Source organism: Podarcis filfolensis (genome assembly GCF_964270895.1).
Source record: "Podarcis filfolensis genome assembly, chromosome: 3".
Classification (NCBI taxonomy): Eukaryota; Metazoa; Chordata; class Lepidosauria; order Squamata; family Lacertidae; genus Podarcis; species Podarcis filfolensis.
In genome coordinates, this window is record NC_139606.1 from 10,169,717 (window position 1) to 10,186,862 (window position 17,146).

General features: G+C 44.6%; 1 protein-coding gene and 1 long non-coding RNA gene across 6 annotated transcripts in view; one reads left to right on the top strand and one right to left on the bottom strand.

Annotated features, from left to right (window-relative positions):
• FGF18 (fibroblast growth factor 18) overlaps window positions 1–17,146 on the bottom strand; it is a 145,698-nt gene that overhangs the window by 17,743 nt on the left and 110,809 nt on the right. For all 5 annotated transcript variants that reach the window (XM_083606731.1, XM_083606734.1, XM_083606732.1 and 2 more), the window contains one exon: window positions 3,084–3,190. In XM_083606731.1, coding sequence (XP_083462857.1) covers window positions 3,084–3,190 — 107 coding nt within the window. The remainder of the gene's footprint in view (window positions 1–3,083; window positions 3,191–17,146) is intronic.
• On the top strand, window positions 53–16,790 carry LOC310759561. The gene is made up of 3 exons (XR_014546413.1): window positions 53–236; window positions 3,183–3,286; window positions 16,737–16,790. It is a non-coding gene; the product is annotated as an uncharacterized lncRNA (long non-coding RNA).

Consider the following 17,146-nt stretch of genomic DNA (forward strand, 5'->3'; position numbering starts at 1 on the left):
GGGGTGAGGGGGGGGAGAGACTCCAAGGAGATTACATTCCAGGATCCTGAGACGGCTCCATTGGAAGGCTTGGCACAGAAGAGCTAGCTGGTGGAGATGTAAATTAGCTTCGAAAAAGGAAAGATGGGAAGAAAGAAAGAAAGAAAGAAAGAAAGAAAGAAAGAAAGAAAGAAAGAAAGAAAGCCCTTTGAGGTCCAACGATTCACACCTGGGCAGTCAGTCTAGCAAGCTTCAAGGTAAGTAGCACCCCCTGTTTTTGAAACGGTTAACTTTCGTCAGACGTCCCAAATTGAGGATAACAACAACCTGCTCTCATTTGTAATACCCTTTGTAGATGATTATACGAAACAAAGATTTTAAACTCAAACCAGGTTTTCCACTCGGGGAGCGTCCAAAGATGTTCGCTGAGAAGGAGAAGAAAGCCAGATGGCATGTGTTGGTATATAGTTAAGAGTTACACAGAGTAAGTCGATAGGAAATGCGAGGGAGGGGAAGGGAAATCACAGCCCGCAGTTTTTCATTATTGGCAAGCGAACACTCCGGGGTGATTGCAAAAGAGCTTTATGGGTTTCTTTCGCTCCCAGGGTAGACTTAAATATTTGTATCATAACACAGGCACAAACTTGCATCCAGGGGTTTACTGGCTGTTTAGAAAGCATTTGGTATATTAAAAATGCAGTTACTCAAGCTTATTGCCACAAAAAGAACTGAAACCATGATACTAATTGAAAACATAACCTTTGGTATCGCTAATATTTGTTTCTCTTTTTTCTTCTTCTTCTTTTAAAAAAAGCTGTTAATAATGGGCAATGCATCTGGAAGGAGAGATTTTCCTTCCAAAATGGAATGTTCACACAGTAACCCTCTTCCTCAGGCCAATGTGTTTTATGAACTTGTCAGCAATTTCGGTAGGATAAGGGGGGTGTGGGGGAAAAATAATCTAATGTGATACACACACGCACACACACACAATTCAGGCTTATAATTTTATAATTTGACACCGTTAAAAAGTCACATGGAAGGAACAAAACCTTCCACTTATATTAAAAACTAGAATTACATCCTGGCTGGGATTCAAATAATGAAATTAAAAGATTTCACTTTGGAGACTTTGAACTAAAATGTTGTAATTCCTTCCATTTCTAAAGCCACGTGTCCTCTGATCTGCATTTCGCAACAGCTAACCTATACTAACACCAGCTGCTATTCCACTGTTTGTAGCTGAATATACTACCCCTGGACACTTCATACAGCACCCCATTTTCAATTTTAAGCTTGGAAACAAGTATTTCAATTATACAAGGAACTTGAAAACATCATGAGACCATCGGGCATATGGAAATCTGGCCATTCCCAAACTTTTATTGTGCAAAATATTTAACCTCCCTTCACTGAAAGACCCCAGGGCGGTGTACAAAAGTGTGGCTAAAATCCTGTTTTTCATTTGTTTGGATGGAGGGTGTTTTCTGACCTTTGCCCATAATGCAAACAGCAGCAGCAACAGAGGTGCCCTGCAAAACCAGATTTGAATCGAAGGTACCCCGGATGTTAAGGCAATAACAGCAGCGGTACAAGCCAGCGGAGGTTTGTGGGTTAACAATAGATAATGCATCACCAGTAAAATCCTATGGCCACTGCTGGTCACTGATTGTACATATCATCTGTAAAGCCCATAGCTAGTCCAGCTGGCATGAGAATAGGTCGCCGGGTTCAATACTGCGAGACACATCTCACACAGCTGTCTCCTCAGAAGCCAATAACATCCCACTGCAACAGCTCTGGCACCTGGTTTCTATTTGGGAATGTAGTTTGCAGTCCAAGGCCTTTCTTGATTCAAAAATAAATTCACTTCAACCCCTGCCCTTTTATTTTTCTCACCATGATGGCAATGCTAAAAGTTTTAATTCCGTGTACAGTGGTACCTCGGGTTACAGACCCCTCAGGTTACAGAGAAGGCAGTTGCAGAGGCAAGCAGTGGCAGATCTGCCACCTGAGGCAACTGCCTCACCTTGTCTCATGGACCGACTGGCCCTGATTCACCTACAAAAGCATTTTGACCATTACAGAGCCAGCTATACGGCATCCTAAGAGTACAGTGGTACCTCGGGTTACAGACTCTTCAGGTTACAGATGCTTCAGGTTACAGACTCCGCGAATCCAGAAATAGTACCTTGGGTTAAGAACTTTGCTTCAGGATGAGAACAGAAATTGTGCGGCGGCAGCGGGAGGCCCCATTAGCTAAAGTGGTACCTCAGGTTAAGAACAGTTTCAGGTTAAGAACGGACCTCCAGAACGAATTAAGTTCTTAACCCGAGGTACCACTGTAGTAGCCAAGGAGGGCATTTTTTAAAATTCCCCCCTCCTCTGTTTGTGTCAAATTCTAGGCTTGCCAACAAGGCCGGTGTGTGGGAAACAGTGAAACTGACGAAAACAAGTGAATTCGTTTAAATCTAATACCAGCAAAGATGCTCGGCTCCGTAGGCAAATGCTACGTCATTTGTTGCATGCATCTGCTGGAGGCAGGATCAAAGGTACCAAAATATTTCTGTAACGCTAGAACCACGAAGCCCATCCTTAATAAGATCTCAAGATTGCAATATTAACTTTATGGCATTTTATTTTTACTCTTCGCTCAGGGATCGCCAAAAAAACCCAAAAAAACCCGAGACTACAGTTCCTTTTATGTATGCCTGTGTGCCTTTTTATTTATTTATTTAAACCACCAAGGTAGGAGAGATTTATATCATGTAACGCAAGCTCTCAATTGTTTTGGAGAGATACACACATCTTTTATCAATTTATGCAACTGTAAAATGGAAACCTGTGTGTACCCAAAGAAATCAGTAATAAAACCCCAGTGGTTAGCCACAGTACTTAATTTTATGGGTTAGGGGGGTTTCTTTTTTCTCTCCCTCCCCCTTTTTTAAAAGTAAAGGCTTGAATGCTTTAAGAATTCCACATTCCTCAAGTCCTGCTTTTCATTTGGGGTTGACAGGCAAAGTTCAGAACACATCATTATGGGGTTCGCAGTCACTGCTGAAGGTAACGCTCGTATTACAAATGAATTAATAGAAAACACTTACCTTCCCTACTAGCTTGCCTTTCCTGTTCATGCAAAGGTAAAAGTCTGTCTCTTTCCCTTTGATCCGGACTTGACTGCCAAATGTGTCTGTTTCCACTAGAAGCTGGGCTTGGAAAGGAAGAAGAAGAAAACAGGCATTTACCAGACGGGTCATAGAGCGAATGAGTGAAGAAGAAGATACCCATTTTCACATAATCTTGTGAGGTGAGACAGAGCATCTATGTTGCGCCCTGAGGCCCCCAAGTAAATAACTTCAAACAGACACATAATTTTAGTTTAAGTTTTTGGCCAAAATACAGGCCACAACTTTATTGATTACAAAACAAATTGAGTGATATTGGCCTAGGCATTGGTCAGGTACTATAACTGACTCCTGCTTCTCTGGCAGGCAGTCTGAAAGGGTATAAACCAAATGAGGGAGCAACACCAGTGAAGATCAACTGAAGCTCACTCCATGGTTCCTGGAGTCCTGGCATGGCCCTAGCCCCTCAAGCGGACTTCGGACAAGATCCAGCACCCCCAGATTCCTTTACTGGAATACCCTATTTCTGGAGGGGCAGGTGATGGCCAGAGCTCCCCTCCCACACATTTCTATAAACCAATGCCTAACCGCCAAACCTTACGAAGTTGTGACGATTGCTAAGGGGGTAGGCAAAAACTAAGCGGCTAAAGCCAATCTGCCAAATGGAAAAAATTCCTACCCAGCCCCTGCTCCAAAGCTTAGTAAATGAATAAATGCTTAAGTCAAGAAAGAACTTAGCATATGAAGTTGAACGTATGTAAACACACCAAAATCTTGAGGGAGAATTTCCTGAAGAAAGAAATAAAATATTGTAACTTAATCTAAGAAGAAATGTAACATATGGGCTTGAATGTTTATAAATATATCAAAACCGTGAGAAAGATTTTACTGAAGAAGCCGGAGACTCTTCATGGGCGAAACAGGTGACAAACGCCGGCACCCTGTTTAACTCTTGTGCGTAACATCACTGACACTTCGTTTGATCAAACTTATCCTCATTGATATCTAACCCTTGAGCACAAGATTGCTGACACTTCGTTTGATCAAACTTACTTTTGTTGATATCTACAGGAGCCTGGCTAAAGGAACTTGAAAGACTGAATCTTCCTTTTGGACACATTTTGAATGAGTTCTCTGTTTGTGGCTTCTGGAGTAGATCTTGTACATAGCTCTCTCAATTTTTGGATTATTAATATAAGATTTACAGGATGTGGGTGGCGCTGTGGGTTAAACCACAGAGCCTAGGACTTGCCGATCAGAAGGTCGGCGGTTCGAATCCCTGCGACGGGGTGAGCTCCTGTTGCTTGGTCCTTGCTCCTGCCAAACTAGCAGTTTGAAAGCACGTCAAAGTGCAAGTAGATAACTCTGACTCTGGCTGACTCTGGGGTTGTGGCGCTCATCTCGCTTTATTGGCCGAGGGAGCTGGCGTACAGCTTCTGGGTCATGTGGCCAGCATGACTAAGCCACTTCTGGCGAACCAGAGCAACTCACGGAAATGCCGTTTACCTTCCTGCTGGAGCGATACCTATTTATCTACTTGCACTTTGACTTGCTTTTGAACTGCTAGGTTGGCAGGCGCAGGGACCGAGCAACAAGAGCTCACCCCGTCGTGGGGATTCAAACTGCCGACCTTATGATCGGCAAGCCCTAGGCTCTGTGGTTTAACCCGCAGTGCCACCCGCATCCCACTTTACTTTGTATTTTTTTTAAAAAAGGCACTGGAGAAACCTTGTTATGCTGCTGTTCTAACACCGCTTGGCACAGTGTAATGTGAACCACCATAAGATCTACAGATGAAGGACACTATATAAATGTAATAAATAATAAGAATACAGTGGTACCTCGGGTTACAGACGCTTCAGGTTACATACGTTTCAGGTTACATACTCCGCTAACCCAGAAATAGTATCTCGGGTTAAGAACTTTGCTTCAGGATGAGAACAGAAATCGTGCTATAGCAGCGCAGCAGCAGTGAGAGGCCCCATTAGCTAAAGTGGTGCTTCAGGTTAAGAACAGTTTCAGGTTAAGAACAGACCTCCGGAATGAATTAAGTACTTAACCTGAGGTACCACTGTACAGTCGTACCTTGGATCCTGAACACCCTGGAACTCGGACGTTTTGGCTCCCGGACGCCGCAAACCCAGAAGTGATTGTTCCGGTTTGCAAAAGTTCCTTTGGAACCCGAACGTCTGACGGGGCTCCCACGGCTCCTGTTTGGCTGCAGGAGCTTCCCGCAGCCAATCAGAAGCCGCAATTTGGCTTTTGAACATTTCAGAAGTCTAACAGACTTCCGGAACGTATTCCATTCGACTTCCGACTGTACTAATAAGAAAGAACAGGGTTAGAAGTCGCAGGGTACTGTGACCTCAGGTGACACCTTGGTTGGCATAGGATAGATCAAGGGGCACATACCGTATTTTTCGCTCTATAAGGCGCACCAGACCATAAGACGCCCCTAGTTTTTGGAAGAGAAAAACAAGAAAAAATATTCTGAATCCCAGAAGCCAGGACAGCAAGCGGGAATGCTGCGCAGTGATCCCGCTGGCTGTCGTGGCTTATGGACAGCCGCGCTCCCTTTAAAGAGTGCACAGAGTGTGTGTGCGGCTCTTGGGGGCTTTTCCCTGAGGAGCCCTTCTCCCTCCTCAGCAAAAGGCCCCCAAGAGCCTCACACATACTGCACAGGACTCTTTAAGGGGAGCGCTGTGCAGAGCCTCCCGCCTGCATTCACTCCATAACACACACACACATTTCCCCTTGCTTTTTAGGAGGGGGAAAGTGCGTCTTATAGAGCGAAAAATCCGGTATCTCATGCACACCCTGCAGACCATGTTTGTCGGGTGGGTGGGGTTATGCACCTGTCAATCACCCAACACCTCAGGCATCAAAATGTCTTGGTCCAGCCCTAGTAAGAGGGCCGAGAGTGAGGAGCCACAGTCCTGTGGCAGAGCAGGTGATGTGCTTCCAGGAGATCCTATGTTCTGTTGACCCCCAGAATTTCCTGTTAAAGGTTCTCAGGGAGCAGGAAAAGACCTTTGCCAAAGAGAAAGACATCTCCCAGAGGTCCAGGGGAGCTTCTGCCAGCCAGAGTAGACAGTATAAGGCAGTTTTGTATTCTCGTTATTCTCTTGGCTTCTGTCCTCTCATGTTTCTGTATTCATATGTCAAGGGGGGAGGAGAGAATACAGTCTTTGTGCTATGCATAATGTTGATTGTCAGATAAAAACAACTTTCATTGAACTTTGTCCTAGGGATTCAACAACAAAGCATAACGACAAAAAGGTTTCCCATCGCCCATTGCCTCCTGAGCCAAATGGTGGATTTCAATCATGTATGTAAAGCAGGTCTGCATCTTTTAAAATTCACATTTGTCTCCCTTTTCCAAAACATTCCCATGAAAGCTGGGTAGTTTCAAAACTACAAGATACATCACCTCACCCTCAAACTAAAACAAGTATGAGTAATACCCAGGCTGATTTTAATTTGAAAAATATCACCTTAAAAAGATGTCGGTTCCCTGCTGTGAAAATTAAAACCATCTGGATGGCGTTATTTCCAATAATTAATCTAGCTCTCTTTTGACACTGTTACTAATTAAAATACGATACCCCCTTTTTTCAAGTAAAGAATTTAAATAAATTTTAAAGAGCTAATAAAATAATGTAATAATTTTTTTGGAAATAAATGAAAATTACCTTTCCTCCTACTTGCGCAGGCTGAAAAAATGCTGTGGCTGTAGCTTTTCTGCTAACAAGAACTAATTTAGGCAAGGCAAGGCTCAAGGTAGCAAGAGCAAACAATATTCATTCACACAAAAACCAAGGACTAGTAGACACCGTGCAATGGGTCTTAAAGGCAAAAGGCAAGGTATTTAAAGGGAAAGATTTAAGATAACATTTCCAAGACCACAACTATGAACTCGCTTACATAGAAGGAAAGACAACTGAGTTCACCGTATTGAATCATGGTGCCAACTTGTTCCTAGGCACCCAAATAACTAAGCACAATAATGATAATGGGACATAACCAGAGCCAAGCTGTCACATGGGTTAGAGATCCAATCCTGTGATCTATTGAAACTCATTAGGATCAGGGCAAAAGGAATAAACCAACAATGGAAACATTTGCTGGGGTTAGAGTGATTGCAGATAAATTATTTGTCAATTACAGTCATAACTCAGGTTACAGACGCTTCGGGTTGTGCGATTTTGGGTTGCGCACCGCGCCAAACCCGGAAGTACTGGAACAGGTTACTTCCAGGTTTCAGCACTTGCGCATGCACAGAAGTGCTAAATCGCACTTTGCGTATGCACAGAAGCACCAAATTGTGACCTGCGCATGCGCAGACGCAGCGCTGCGGGGTGCGAACGCTGCAGGTTTCAAACGTGCTTCCCTCACAGATCACGTTTGCAACCTGAGCGTCCACTGTATACTGCATTTTACATGGCATGAAATTGGGCCGAAGCTTTGGATCCCCTCAAAGGTGGTATAATTTCATATCAGTTGTGTAAGTCCATTTGACTTCTAAAACGTTCGAAAACCAAAACGCTCCTGCAGCCAATCAGAAGCCATGGAAGCCCTGTTGGATGTTCGGGTGCGGCATTCGGGAGCCAAAATGTCCGAGTTCCAGGGTGTTCAGGATCCAAGGTACGACTGAAGAAGAAGAAGAAGAAGAAGAAGAAGAAGAAGAAGAAAAAGAAGAGTTTGGATTTGATATCCCGCCTTTCACTCCCCTTAAGGAGTCTCAAAGCGGCTAACAATCTCCTTTCCCTTCCTCCCCCACAACAAACACTCTGTGAGGTGAGTGAGGCTGAGAGACTTCAGAGAAGTGTGACTAGCCCAAGGTCACCCAGCAGCTGCATGTGGAGGAGCGGGGAAGCGAACCTGGTTCACCAGATTACGAGTCCACTGCTCTTAACCATTACACCATGCTATAGAACCATAGTATCATAGAACTGTAGTTCTGGAAGGGACCATCATCTAGTCCAACTCTCTGCGATGCAAGAATCTCAACTAAATCATCCATGTCAAGTGACCATCCAACCCCTGATTAAAATCCTCCAAGGAAGGAGAGTCCACCGCCTTCCGAGGGAGCCTGTTCCACTGTCAAACAGCTCTTCCTGTCGGAAAGTTCTTCCTGATGTTTAGTTGCAATCTCTTTTCTTGTAACCTGAATCCATTGGTTCAAGTCCTACCCTCCAGAGTAGGAGAAAACAAGCTTGCTCCATCCTCCATGTGACAGCCCTTGAGATAGTTGGATGGCTATCATATCTCCTTTTAGTCTCCTCTTATTCAGGCCAAGCATACTCAACTCCCTCAACCATTCCTCATAAGGCTTAGTTTCCAAAGCCTTGATCACCTTAGGAGAGTGAGGAAAATTCCTCAGGGATGATTCACACCCTGGCCGGCACTTTCTTGATCTCCTGCCCTCAGGCAGAAGATATAGAAGCATGATTAGTCACACCAACAGGGTAAAGAACAGCTTCTATCCGTGGGCTGTTAGGCTGCTGAATGAAAAGACATCAACAGGGCAACTGAGTTCGGGTTTGGTGGGTGTGCATCAGTAAACGAGGGGAATTAAGACTAAGAGAGCTGAGTGTGGGGTGCTCGTGTAATCTCACTGTATACAAGTTGTACAAGTGACAATCAAGTATTTCAATTGTAGCCAGAATGGTACCATCAAGAAGTCAGGCGGAGGCACCAGCATGCTCAGGGAAACTCTGAAGCATGCAAAAGGAGTCTTTTTAAAAAGAAAATCTAAGGGAGGCCGCACACAGAAAACCCACCCTAAAAAGCAGCCCAGTGAAGACTGTGCGTGAGCAGTAGCCACGGACCGTTAACTGTCAGTTGGTGGAAACAACGGGAAACTTGGCAGGGTGGATGGGTGTTGAATGGAGAATTGTGGAGGAATAAATGGTTGGCTGGCTACGAAGCTGAACAGGAATACTCCTGTTAAGAAGTGAGGGAACACTTCTAAGATTTCCTGCAGCTCCCGCTTACACATTGTAATCCACCACTCAGCACTCAGACACAAAGCCTTGATGCACCAGACTAGAAGCAGCTAGACTAGGAGGTGGCACTACAAAATGACAGAGCCACAAGAGTGTTGAAGTGATACTCTTTCAACACTCAAGCCAGGCATTTAAACCCTGTGTAGACAAGTGAGGCTATGGAGGACTCTTCCTTTGCAATTGTCCCACCCCTTTGTGTTTCCATATAAGCACTTTCTCGTTCGGCAGATTATTTTTCTGAGAAGCCAGCCTCTGTTTTATGGGACTTAGTTGCAACTAATTGAGTAATGCTAACCATATGGGATACTGTGCTAAGTGCAAAGTGGTGATGTCACGCAGAGACTTTACCTGGTGTTAGGGAAGCAGCATCAGGGCTATCCTTTCATGCTCTATTCTAGAGGCAGTTGGAAAATGGAGGTAGATGCAAGGGTAAGCATTGGTTTCGTAGCAAATGGGGCCTGTTCAGTTCAATCTGTTGGGAAACTGTGTACGTGCAGCTACTCACACAGAGTCAGTTAAGGTTTGGCAGACAGCCAGAAGGCAATCTGAAGGAGTAAGTCTGCCTGGTGATAACAGAGGCATGGAGACCGCTCCCTGATTGGTCAAGCTCTCTCAAGGGAGTGATAATTAATGGCCTACTAACTGGTAGTTCAGGAGTTCAGTGTTTCAGTAGTTCAGTGTGGGAGTTGAGAGTCGTGTCAGAGAGAGCTAGCATAAGATCCGTGTCTGTTCCTGTAAATAGTCCACTGTATATAATAAACACCTAACTACAAGTTCCTGGTTCCTGCTTCGTCTATCCTGTCTGCAGCCAAGTCGCCAATTGCTTCCATGGATTCTGCGTTTACTCTGCTAGGTCTGGCTAAGGTCCCGCAACTAGTCAGAAAGTTGTGAAACACCAATAGGTTTTCCCATTACAATCTTCAGTCATTAGGGTGCAATCCTATCCCCACTAACCTGGTAGTAAGCCCCATAGAATTCCATAGGACTTGCTTCTGAGCAGACGTGGTGAGGGTTGCACTGTAAATGAGTGTCAAGAGTAAAAAAGGGGTAGGGTAAAAATGGGCCCTAATTTTAACCCTATTCCTAGAAATAGAGTTGGAATGGACCCACGGGTCATCTAGTCCAACCCCCTGGCAATGCAGGAATCTCAGCTAAAGCACCCATGAAATGCCCATTCATCACTAATTTTGGAGGAGTTCTCTCATGTTGCATTTTCCGTTGTAGGGGCAGTGGATCCTATATTGGCTTTATAGCCCAGCTGTACCACCTTCTGGCGCCAGCAAGCTATGGCTCACTGCATTTCTGAACCAATGACATAACCAGGTCACATGTCTGGTTATTTTTCTTAATTTAAGAAAACAGCTCATCAGCCTATTCTCCATGTAGGTAGTTATCTTAATTAGATTCCCCGTGGGGGATCTTGTAGAAGAAATACCATCTCTTTAACTGGGGTTCTGCCCTTACAAGGGAAAATCTTCTGCTGGCAAGCTTTCCTCATATTTGGTCCATTTTACCTCAACTTCATTGAGAACTCCCGCTGGAGAAGGAGAAAAGGGCAATTCCTTAAACATCTAGGTGAAAGGGATTATACGTATATGGATGTCTATATGAGTGCTGAAAAGCGATAGTCCAGCTATGAAAACATTAAGTCAGAGGAAGACTTGATGGTGGTGATGCCAATTATCTTTCAAAGATTTCCCTGGAGTGAGAGGATGGGAACCAGAAAGCTAATGAAAAGATATTAGGAGGGAGTAACAGGAAACTGCAAAACAAAATGACTTGAGATTTGTCTGTATCAAATAACTCCATCTTGCCTCTTTGGGCTAAATCAAAAGGGATGCCTCGATACTTCTGGCTAGATAGAAAAACGGGCTCCATGAAAACACATTTCCCAGCCGAATCTAAGCGCCGCATCGCCATCCAATTATTCTGGTCTCTGCTGGGTCGCATGTTCCATCCCAAGAGAGTGTAATTCTGCACCCGCCCAGAGGAGGGTGTGGTACGCTTCCCACAGAGCCCTATTATTTGCTTATTTATAAAATTTCTGTCCCGCCTTTCATCGTAGATGATCCCAGGGTGGGTCACAACAATTTAAAACACAATAAAAACCGGGGAAACGCATTCAAATAAAACAGTGCAGCACAATCTACCTTCCATCTTTCCCAGCACAGCCCAATAAAAAACATAACTTGAAATGCCTGGCAGAAGAGAAAGGTCTTGAACCAGTAACCGGAAGGTGGATAATATCGGTGCCAGACCAGCTTTAGGGTTCTGCCAAGGTGTGTGGCACGTCGCTGCTCTTCCAAGTGATGGATGACTCAGCAGGGCCATTCAGTTGCAACCAGGGTGTTCCTTCACCTTAAATGATCACATGCCATTTATGTTGTCTGCGTTCACCACTCCTTCTGCACCATGGGGCCTTGGGGAAGGGTGAGGTACTGGGTGCTGGCAATAGGGTGCAGATGGGCCTCCTCACACACCCAACTGAATGGCGATGCCAAGCTGTGGTACATTCAGAAGAGAAGCAGCTGGAAAGAGTAGGGCTATGAAAGGATGCTTTCGAATTATGGTGCTGGAGGAGACTCTTGAGAGTCCCATGGACTGCAAGAAGATCAAACCTCTCCATTCTGAAGGCAATCAGCCCTGAGGGCTCACTGGAAGGACAGATCCTGAAGCTGAGGCTCCAATACTTTGGCCACCTCATGAGAAGAGAAGACTTCCTGGAAAAGACCCTGATGTTGGGAAAGATGGAGGGCACAAGGAGAAGGGGACGACAGAGGACGAGATGGTTGGATAGTGTTCTCAAAGCTACCAGCATGAGTTTGACCAAACTGCGGGAGGCAGTGGAAGACAGAAGTGCCTGGCGTGCTCTGGTCCAGGGGGTCATGAAGAGTCGGACACGACTAAACGACTAAACAACAACAACAACATGAAAGGACCATGTGGAAACCACTCTGCCTGCCTGCTCTCCATGAGTGCAGGACTGAGCCCACCATCAAAAACACTTTTGCTGTTAGCTATAAAGGATGGAAGAAGGGACGCGGGTGGCGCTGTGGGTTAAAACACAGAGTCTAGGGCTTGCCGATCAGAAGGTTGGCGGTTCGAATCCCCGTGATGGGGTGAGCTCCCGTTGCTCGGTCCCTGCTCCTGCCAACCTAGCAGTTCTAAAGCACGTCAAAGTGCAAGTAGATAAATAGGTACTGTTCCGGCGGGAAGGTAAACGGCGTTTCCGTGCACTGCTCTGGTACGCCAGAAGCGGCTTAGTCATGCTGGCCACGTGACCCGGAAGCTGTACGCCAGCTCTCTCGGCCAATAAAGCGAGATGAGCGCTGCAACCCCAGAGTCGGCCACGACTGGACCTAATGGTCAGGCGTCCCTTTACCTTTTATAAAGGATGAAAGAGTGAGTTAAAGTGCATGCTTTGGCCTTGCCCGCCTTTGGCTTCGTTCCCGCCCACCGCCAGCATGCCACCAACGACTTACTCCTGAGGAAACATGGCACTTGAGAGAAACGTCTCCGCCCCTGCTGTTTATGAACCGTCAACTCGTTCTCCGAGGGTTGGTCTTCATGTGGCAAAAGTGGCACCATCCACACACAAGGGGGGAGAAATCAGCAGGCAAAGTTTGAAGAAGTATGGGGGAGGAGCTTAATAAGAACTGAGCGTGCTCAATGGGCACAGAATGCTAACCAACTATTGGCAGGAGGAAATGGAAATGGGAGGGAGGGACAAGCAAGAAATGGACAGCACAACTGGCCAGCTGGAATCCCGAACAAGAACATCCCACATTGCAACGCCGCACACACTTCCTCAGTCTGCACCCAGTTGCCATCTGAAAACAGACTATGATGCTCAGGTCAGCTCTCGATCTAGAAATAATTAACTGCTTCATATTTCCCATCATTCTTTCCTATATCACTTGCAATATCCAAAGTACTTTACAACCCTCTTCTCCTATACCCTCACAACACAAACCACCACAATCGATGGTGCCATTCTGGAAGATGGTTTTGTTCTACACCATTTCCCCAAATGGCAGCTGCTGGAAATCGCAAGAGGACAGAATGCTATCACGATTCTGGGTTTCCCATACAGAATGGCTGGGGGTGATATCTGGCCACGAGTACATAAATACCGTATTGATTTGTTAATAATATAATACGAATTTTGCTTTAATTGTGATGTTTTAGCTTATTTTTTTATTTGTTGCTTTATTAGCAGTGTTTGGTAGATTATAATTGTTTCACTGCTGATTTGTTGATCATTTCGTATAATTTAGGCTGCATTTGTGCTGTTCTATCATGTTTATTGCATGATCATTTATTGCATGTAAGCAGCACAGAAATATAATCAAACAAATCAAACAGCTACATCAAAAAATGGCTGGATTTTAAAGCAGGTGTGGTTAACCTGCAAGGTCCCAGCTGTTACTGAACTCCAAATAATAATAATAAGAAGAAGAAGAAGAAGAAGAAGTTATTATTCATACCCTGCCCATCTGGCTGAGTTTCCCCAGCCACTCTGGGCAGCTTCCAATCACGTGTTAAAAATAATACAGCATTAAATATTAAAAACTTCCCTAAACAGGGCTGCCTTCAGATGTCTTTTAAAGATAACATAGCTTCTTATTTCCTTCACATCTGATGGGAGGGCGTTCCACAGGGCGGGCACCACTACCGAGAAGGCCCTCTGTCTGGTTCCCTGTAACCTCACTTCTCGCAATGAGGGAACCGCCAGAAGGCCCTCGGAGCTGGATCTCGGTGTCTGGGCTGAACGATGTCTTCTAAAAGTCAGACACTTGTGTATTTCCTTGGCATCTGGTGGGAGGGCATTCCACAGGGCGGGCACCACCACCGAGAAGACTTTCTGCTTGGTTCCCTGTAACTTTGCTTCTCCCAGTGAAGAAACCACCAGAAGGCCCTCAGAGCTGGACCTCAGTGTCTGGGTTGAATGATGGGGGTGGAGACGCTCCTTCAGGTATACTGGGCCGAGGCCGTCTGGGCTTTAAAGGTCAGCACCAACACTTGGAATTGTTTTCAGAAACATACTGGGAGCCAATGTAGGTCTTTCAAGACTGGTGTTATGTGGTCTCGGCATGCTTTTGCTCCACTCAAGTAACAATGGCATCACTTGTCTATTTCACCCTGTTTCTTTGCAAGCCACCTTGATAACTTTCATTGTTAGGTGGGGGATACATACGCCAAAACAAATGAAATGAATAAATTGGTACGTGAAGCTACTGCAGAGGCTATTCCATCAGAATGTGTTCTGATCAAAGGATGAAAATTGGGTTAGCCATTGGCCAAGGCCCTCGGCACTGGACCTCAGTGTCCGAGCTGAACAATGGGAGTGGAGACGCTCCTTCAGGTATACTGGGCCGAGGCCGTTTAGGGCTTTAAAGGTCAGCACCAACACTTTGAATTGTGCTCGGAAACGTCCTGGGAGCCAATGCAGATCTCTCAGGACCGGTGTTATGTGGTCTCGGCGGCCGCTCCCAGTCACCAGTCTAGCTGCCGCATTCTGAATTAATTGCAGTTTCCGGGTCACCTTCAAAGGTAGCCCCACGTAGAGTGCATTGCAGTAGTCCAAGCGGGAGATAACTAGAGCATGCCCCACTCTGGCAAGACAGTCTGCAGGCACACAACCTCACAACCCCATCAACCCCATCAGATCCAGCAAACATAACCAACAGTCAAGGGTGGTGGGGGTTGTAATACAGCAACATCTGGAATGCCAAAGGTATGCCACCTTTGTTGTAAACAGACTTTTTGGGTGTAGAAAATGCCTAATGTGCAAAACAGCCCATAGAACTGCTGACATATATCCAAACACAGCTCCCCTTTTTTTTTTTACAATCCAAACATTGACTCCAACGATACATGATAGAATGACCTTGCATCCACTCCTTAATCATGACATAATGAAGAGGGAGCTATGCCAAAATTATGTAAAGTCTGTGGGGAGTAATAAAAACTGCAGGCTATGAACAAGTGAGAGAATCTATATTGCCTACATATTGAAATCTTATCCATATAAACATATAGCTCCATCATCTGATATTTCAGTTGCTCGCTCTAGTATAAATAAGACGTTGTTGACGTTCTTGAAGAGAAGGAAGCTACTTGCAGCAAGAAATGGATGTAAGAGAAGATGCAGGGACTAGGGATGGGGAACAGGAATTTGGTTCACATTTGTAGATGATCTTACTTAATGCACACTTTACAAGACAATATGCAAACCAAAACCCAACCGCCCTTCGAAATTCACACGTCTCTGAATTTTGCAACGCAGTTCTCCAGTCCAGTAATGCGTACAAAAATGCGTATAGTAGAGTAAATTCTGCGTATAAATGTGTCTTAGTGGAAATACCGTACACAAATTCATTATGTTAAGAAAATTGCTTTGCAAAGATGTGTACATTAGGTAAAATTGCATACAAACATGTGCATATTAGAAGCCTGGTTTATTTTGTGTCTGTTTTGAAGAGGTATGATTTGGTCCAGAGTTTGTTGTTCCATATGTTCTGCTCAGACCAGACACATTAAACATTGCTCCATTTTAATATGCCTTGCTTTGCTAGATTTTGAGGACCCGATTCTCATTTGAAAGTCATAATCTCTTCCCCTTTTTTAGTTTTTCCTTTATTATATCTTTACATCATAACTTTACATCTTGCAATTATACATATTCTTGTTTTCAGAGTTTGTTCGTAGTTATTATGATCATAGATCGACAAGTATTACTGTACACAAAAAAGATGTAATTTTAAAATCATAATATTCCTCATAAATGAATGACTTCCCATCTCTTCCATTTTGTACTAATAAACTTATTGCCTATATTTGTCCATTGTCTTAGATAAGGAAAATATTATAAATAGAAAGTCATAATCTCTGGAGATAGAGACCTCAAGGTCAGGTCTTATCCTAACCAAGCCCTTTCAGAAGCAACATGAACCATTTGGGGCATCCATGGCCTGCAGAATACAAGCAGAAAATCCAGGCACATCTAGAATATTCCAGCACTTCTACTAAATAGCATGTCTTTTATAGATTCATTGCTAGAGGCAAAGCCAAAGAAGAAGCGTGATATATGAGAAAACAATAAATAACGAAAACGGAGAAACCCAAATTATGGGAACATATTGACTTTCCATCTTCAAAATGGTCCTACTCCTGGCCAGCGGTTCGGTTGATTTGTATTTACTCAAAATCACGTTGCCAATCCATCTTTGGAGCTTCAGTGACTGGCTGCTCTTCTCCAGTGGCCAAGAAGGAGAGATTTCAGCACTACTGTATTCTCTTCCCACATCAATCTCTGCATGCGCCAGGTTCGACACTGTCCAAAAGTGAGCCTCTTCAAGGTCACACTGTTGTGCTTGTGAGCGCTCCAAGCAGAAGTTAATCTGGAGGAATTTGTTGAACATTAAAAAGCACTGGTTGAATTCAGATTACAAGCTGTGCCTAATATAAAAAGATGTTATTTGCTCTGTATGGTGAGCAGGTTTTATTACTCTGTGCCCTCCAATAAAAGTTGAAATTATGATGATTCATTTTACGAGTGGGAATATGCGTGTTTGTATATTTGCTCAAAGGAGCTCATTGTAGCTTCTTCGTCTTCCCCCAGCAAAGTGAGAAATATCCTGAAACGAAGGTTGCACTATGCTGCAGTATCCAGCAGGAAAGATTCTTGTGGATCTGGAATTCAGGTACGCATGGTTGAAGGGTGGGAGACAGACGGTAACAAACTATGCACGATGAAGGGTGGCTATATTTGCTACCTCCTTAAAAATGAGAAACAGCTTTTGTTTATGACAAGCAGATGCAAAAGTAAATTAAAATACAGGCCTTTGGCTTCAGTGGAGGCTTTCTTAGGAGGGTGGGCAGGTTTTGCTGCTCCTTCCTCCCCTCTTCAGAACCCACAACCTGCCACAGTGTCCCAGAGGGCGTCTCCATCTTCCAAAGCAAATTTGGGGAAGAATACAGAGCAGTGTAGGGACATGGGTGGCGCTGTGGGTTAAACCACTGAGCCTAGGG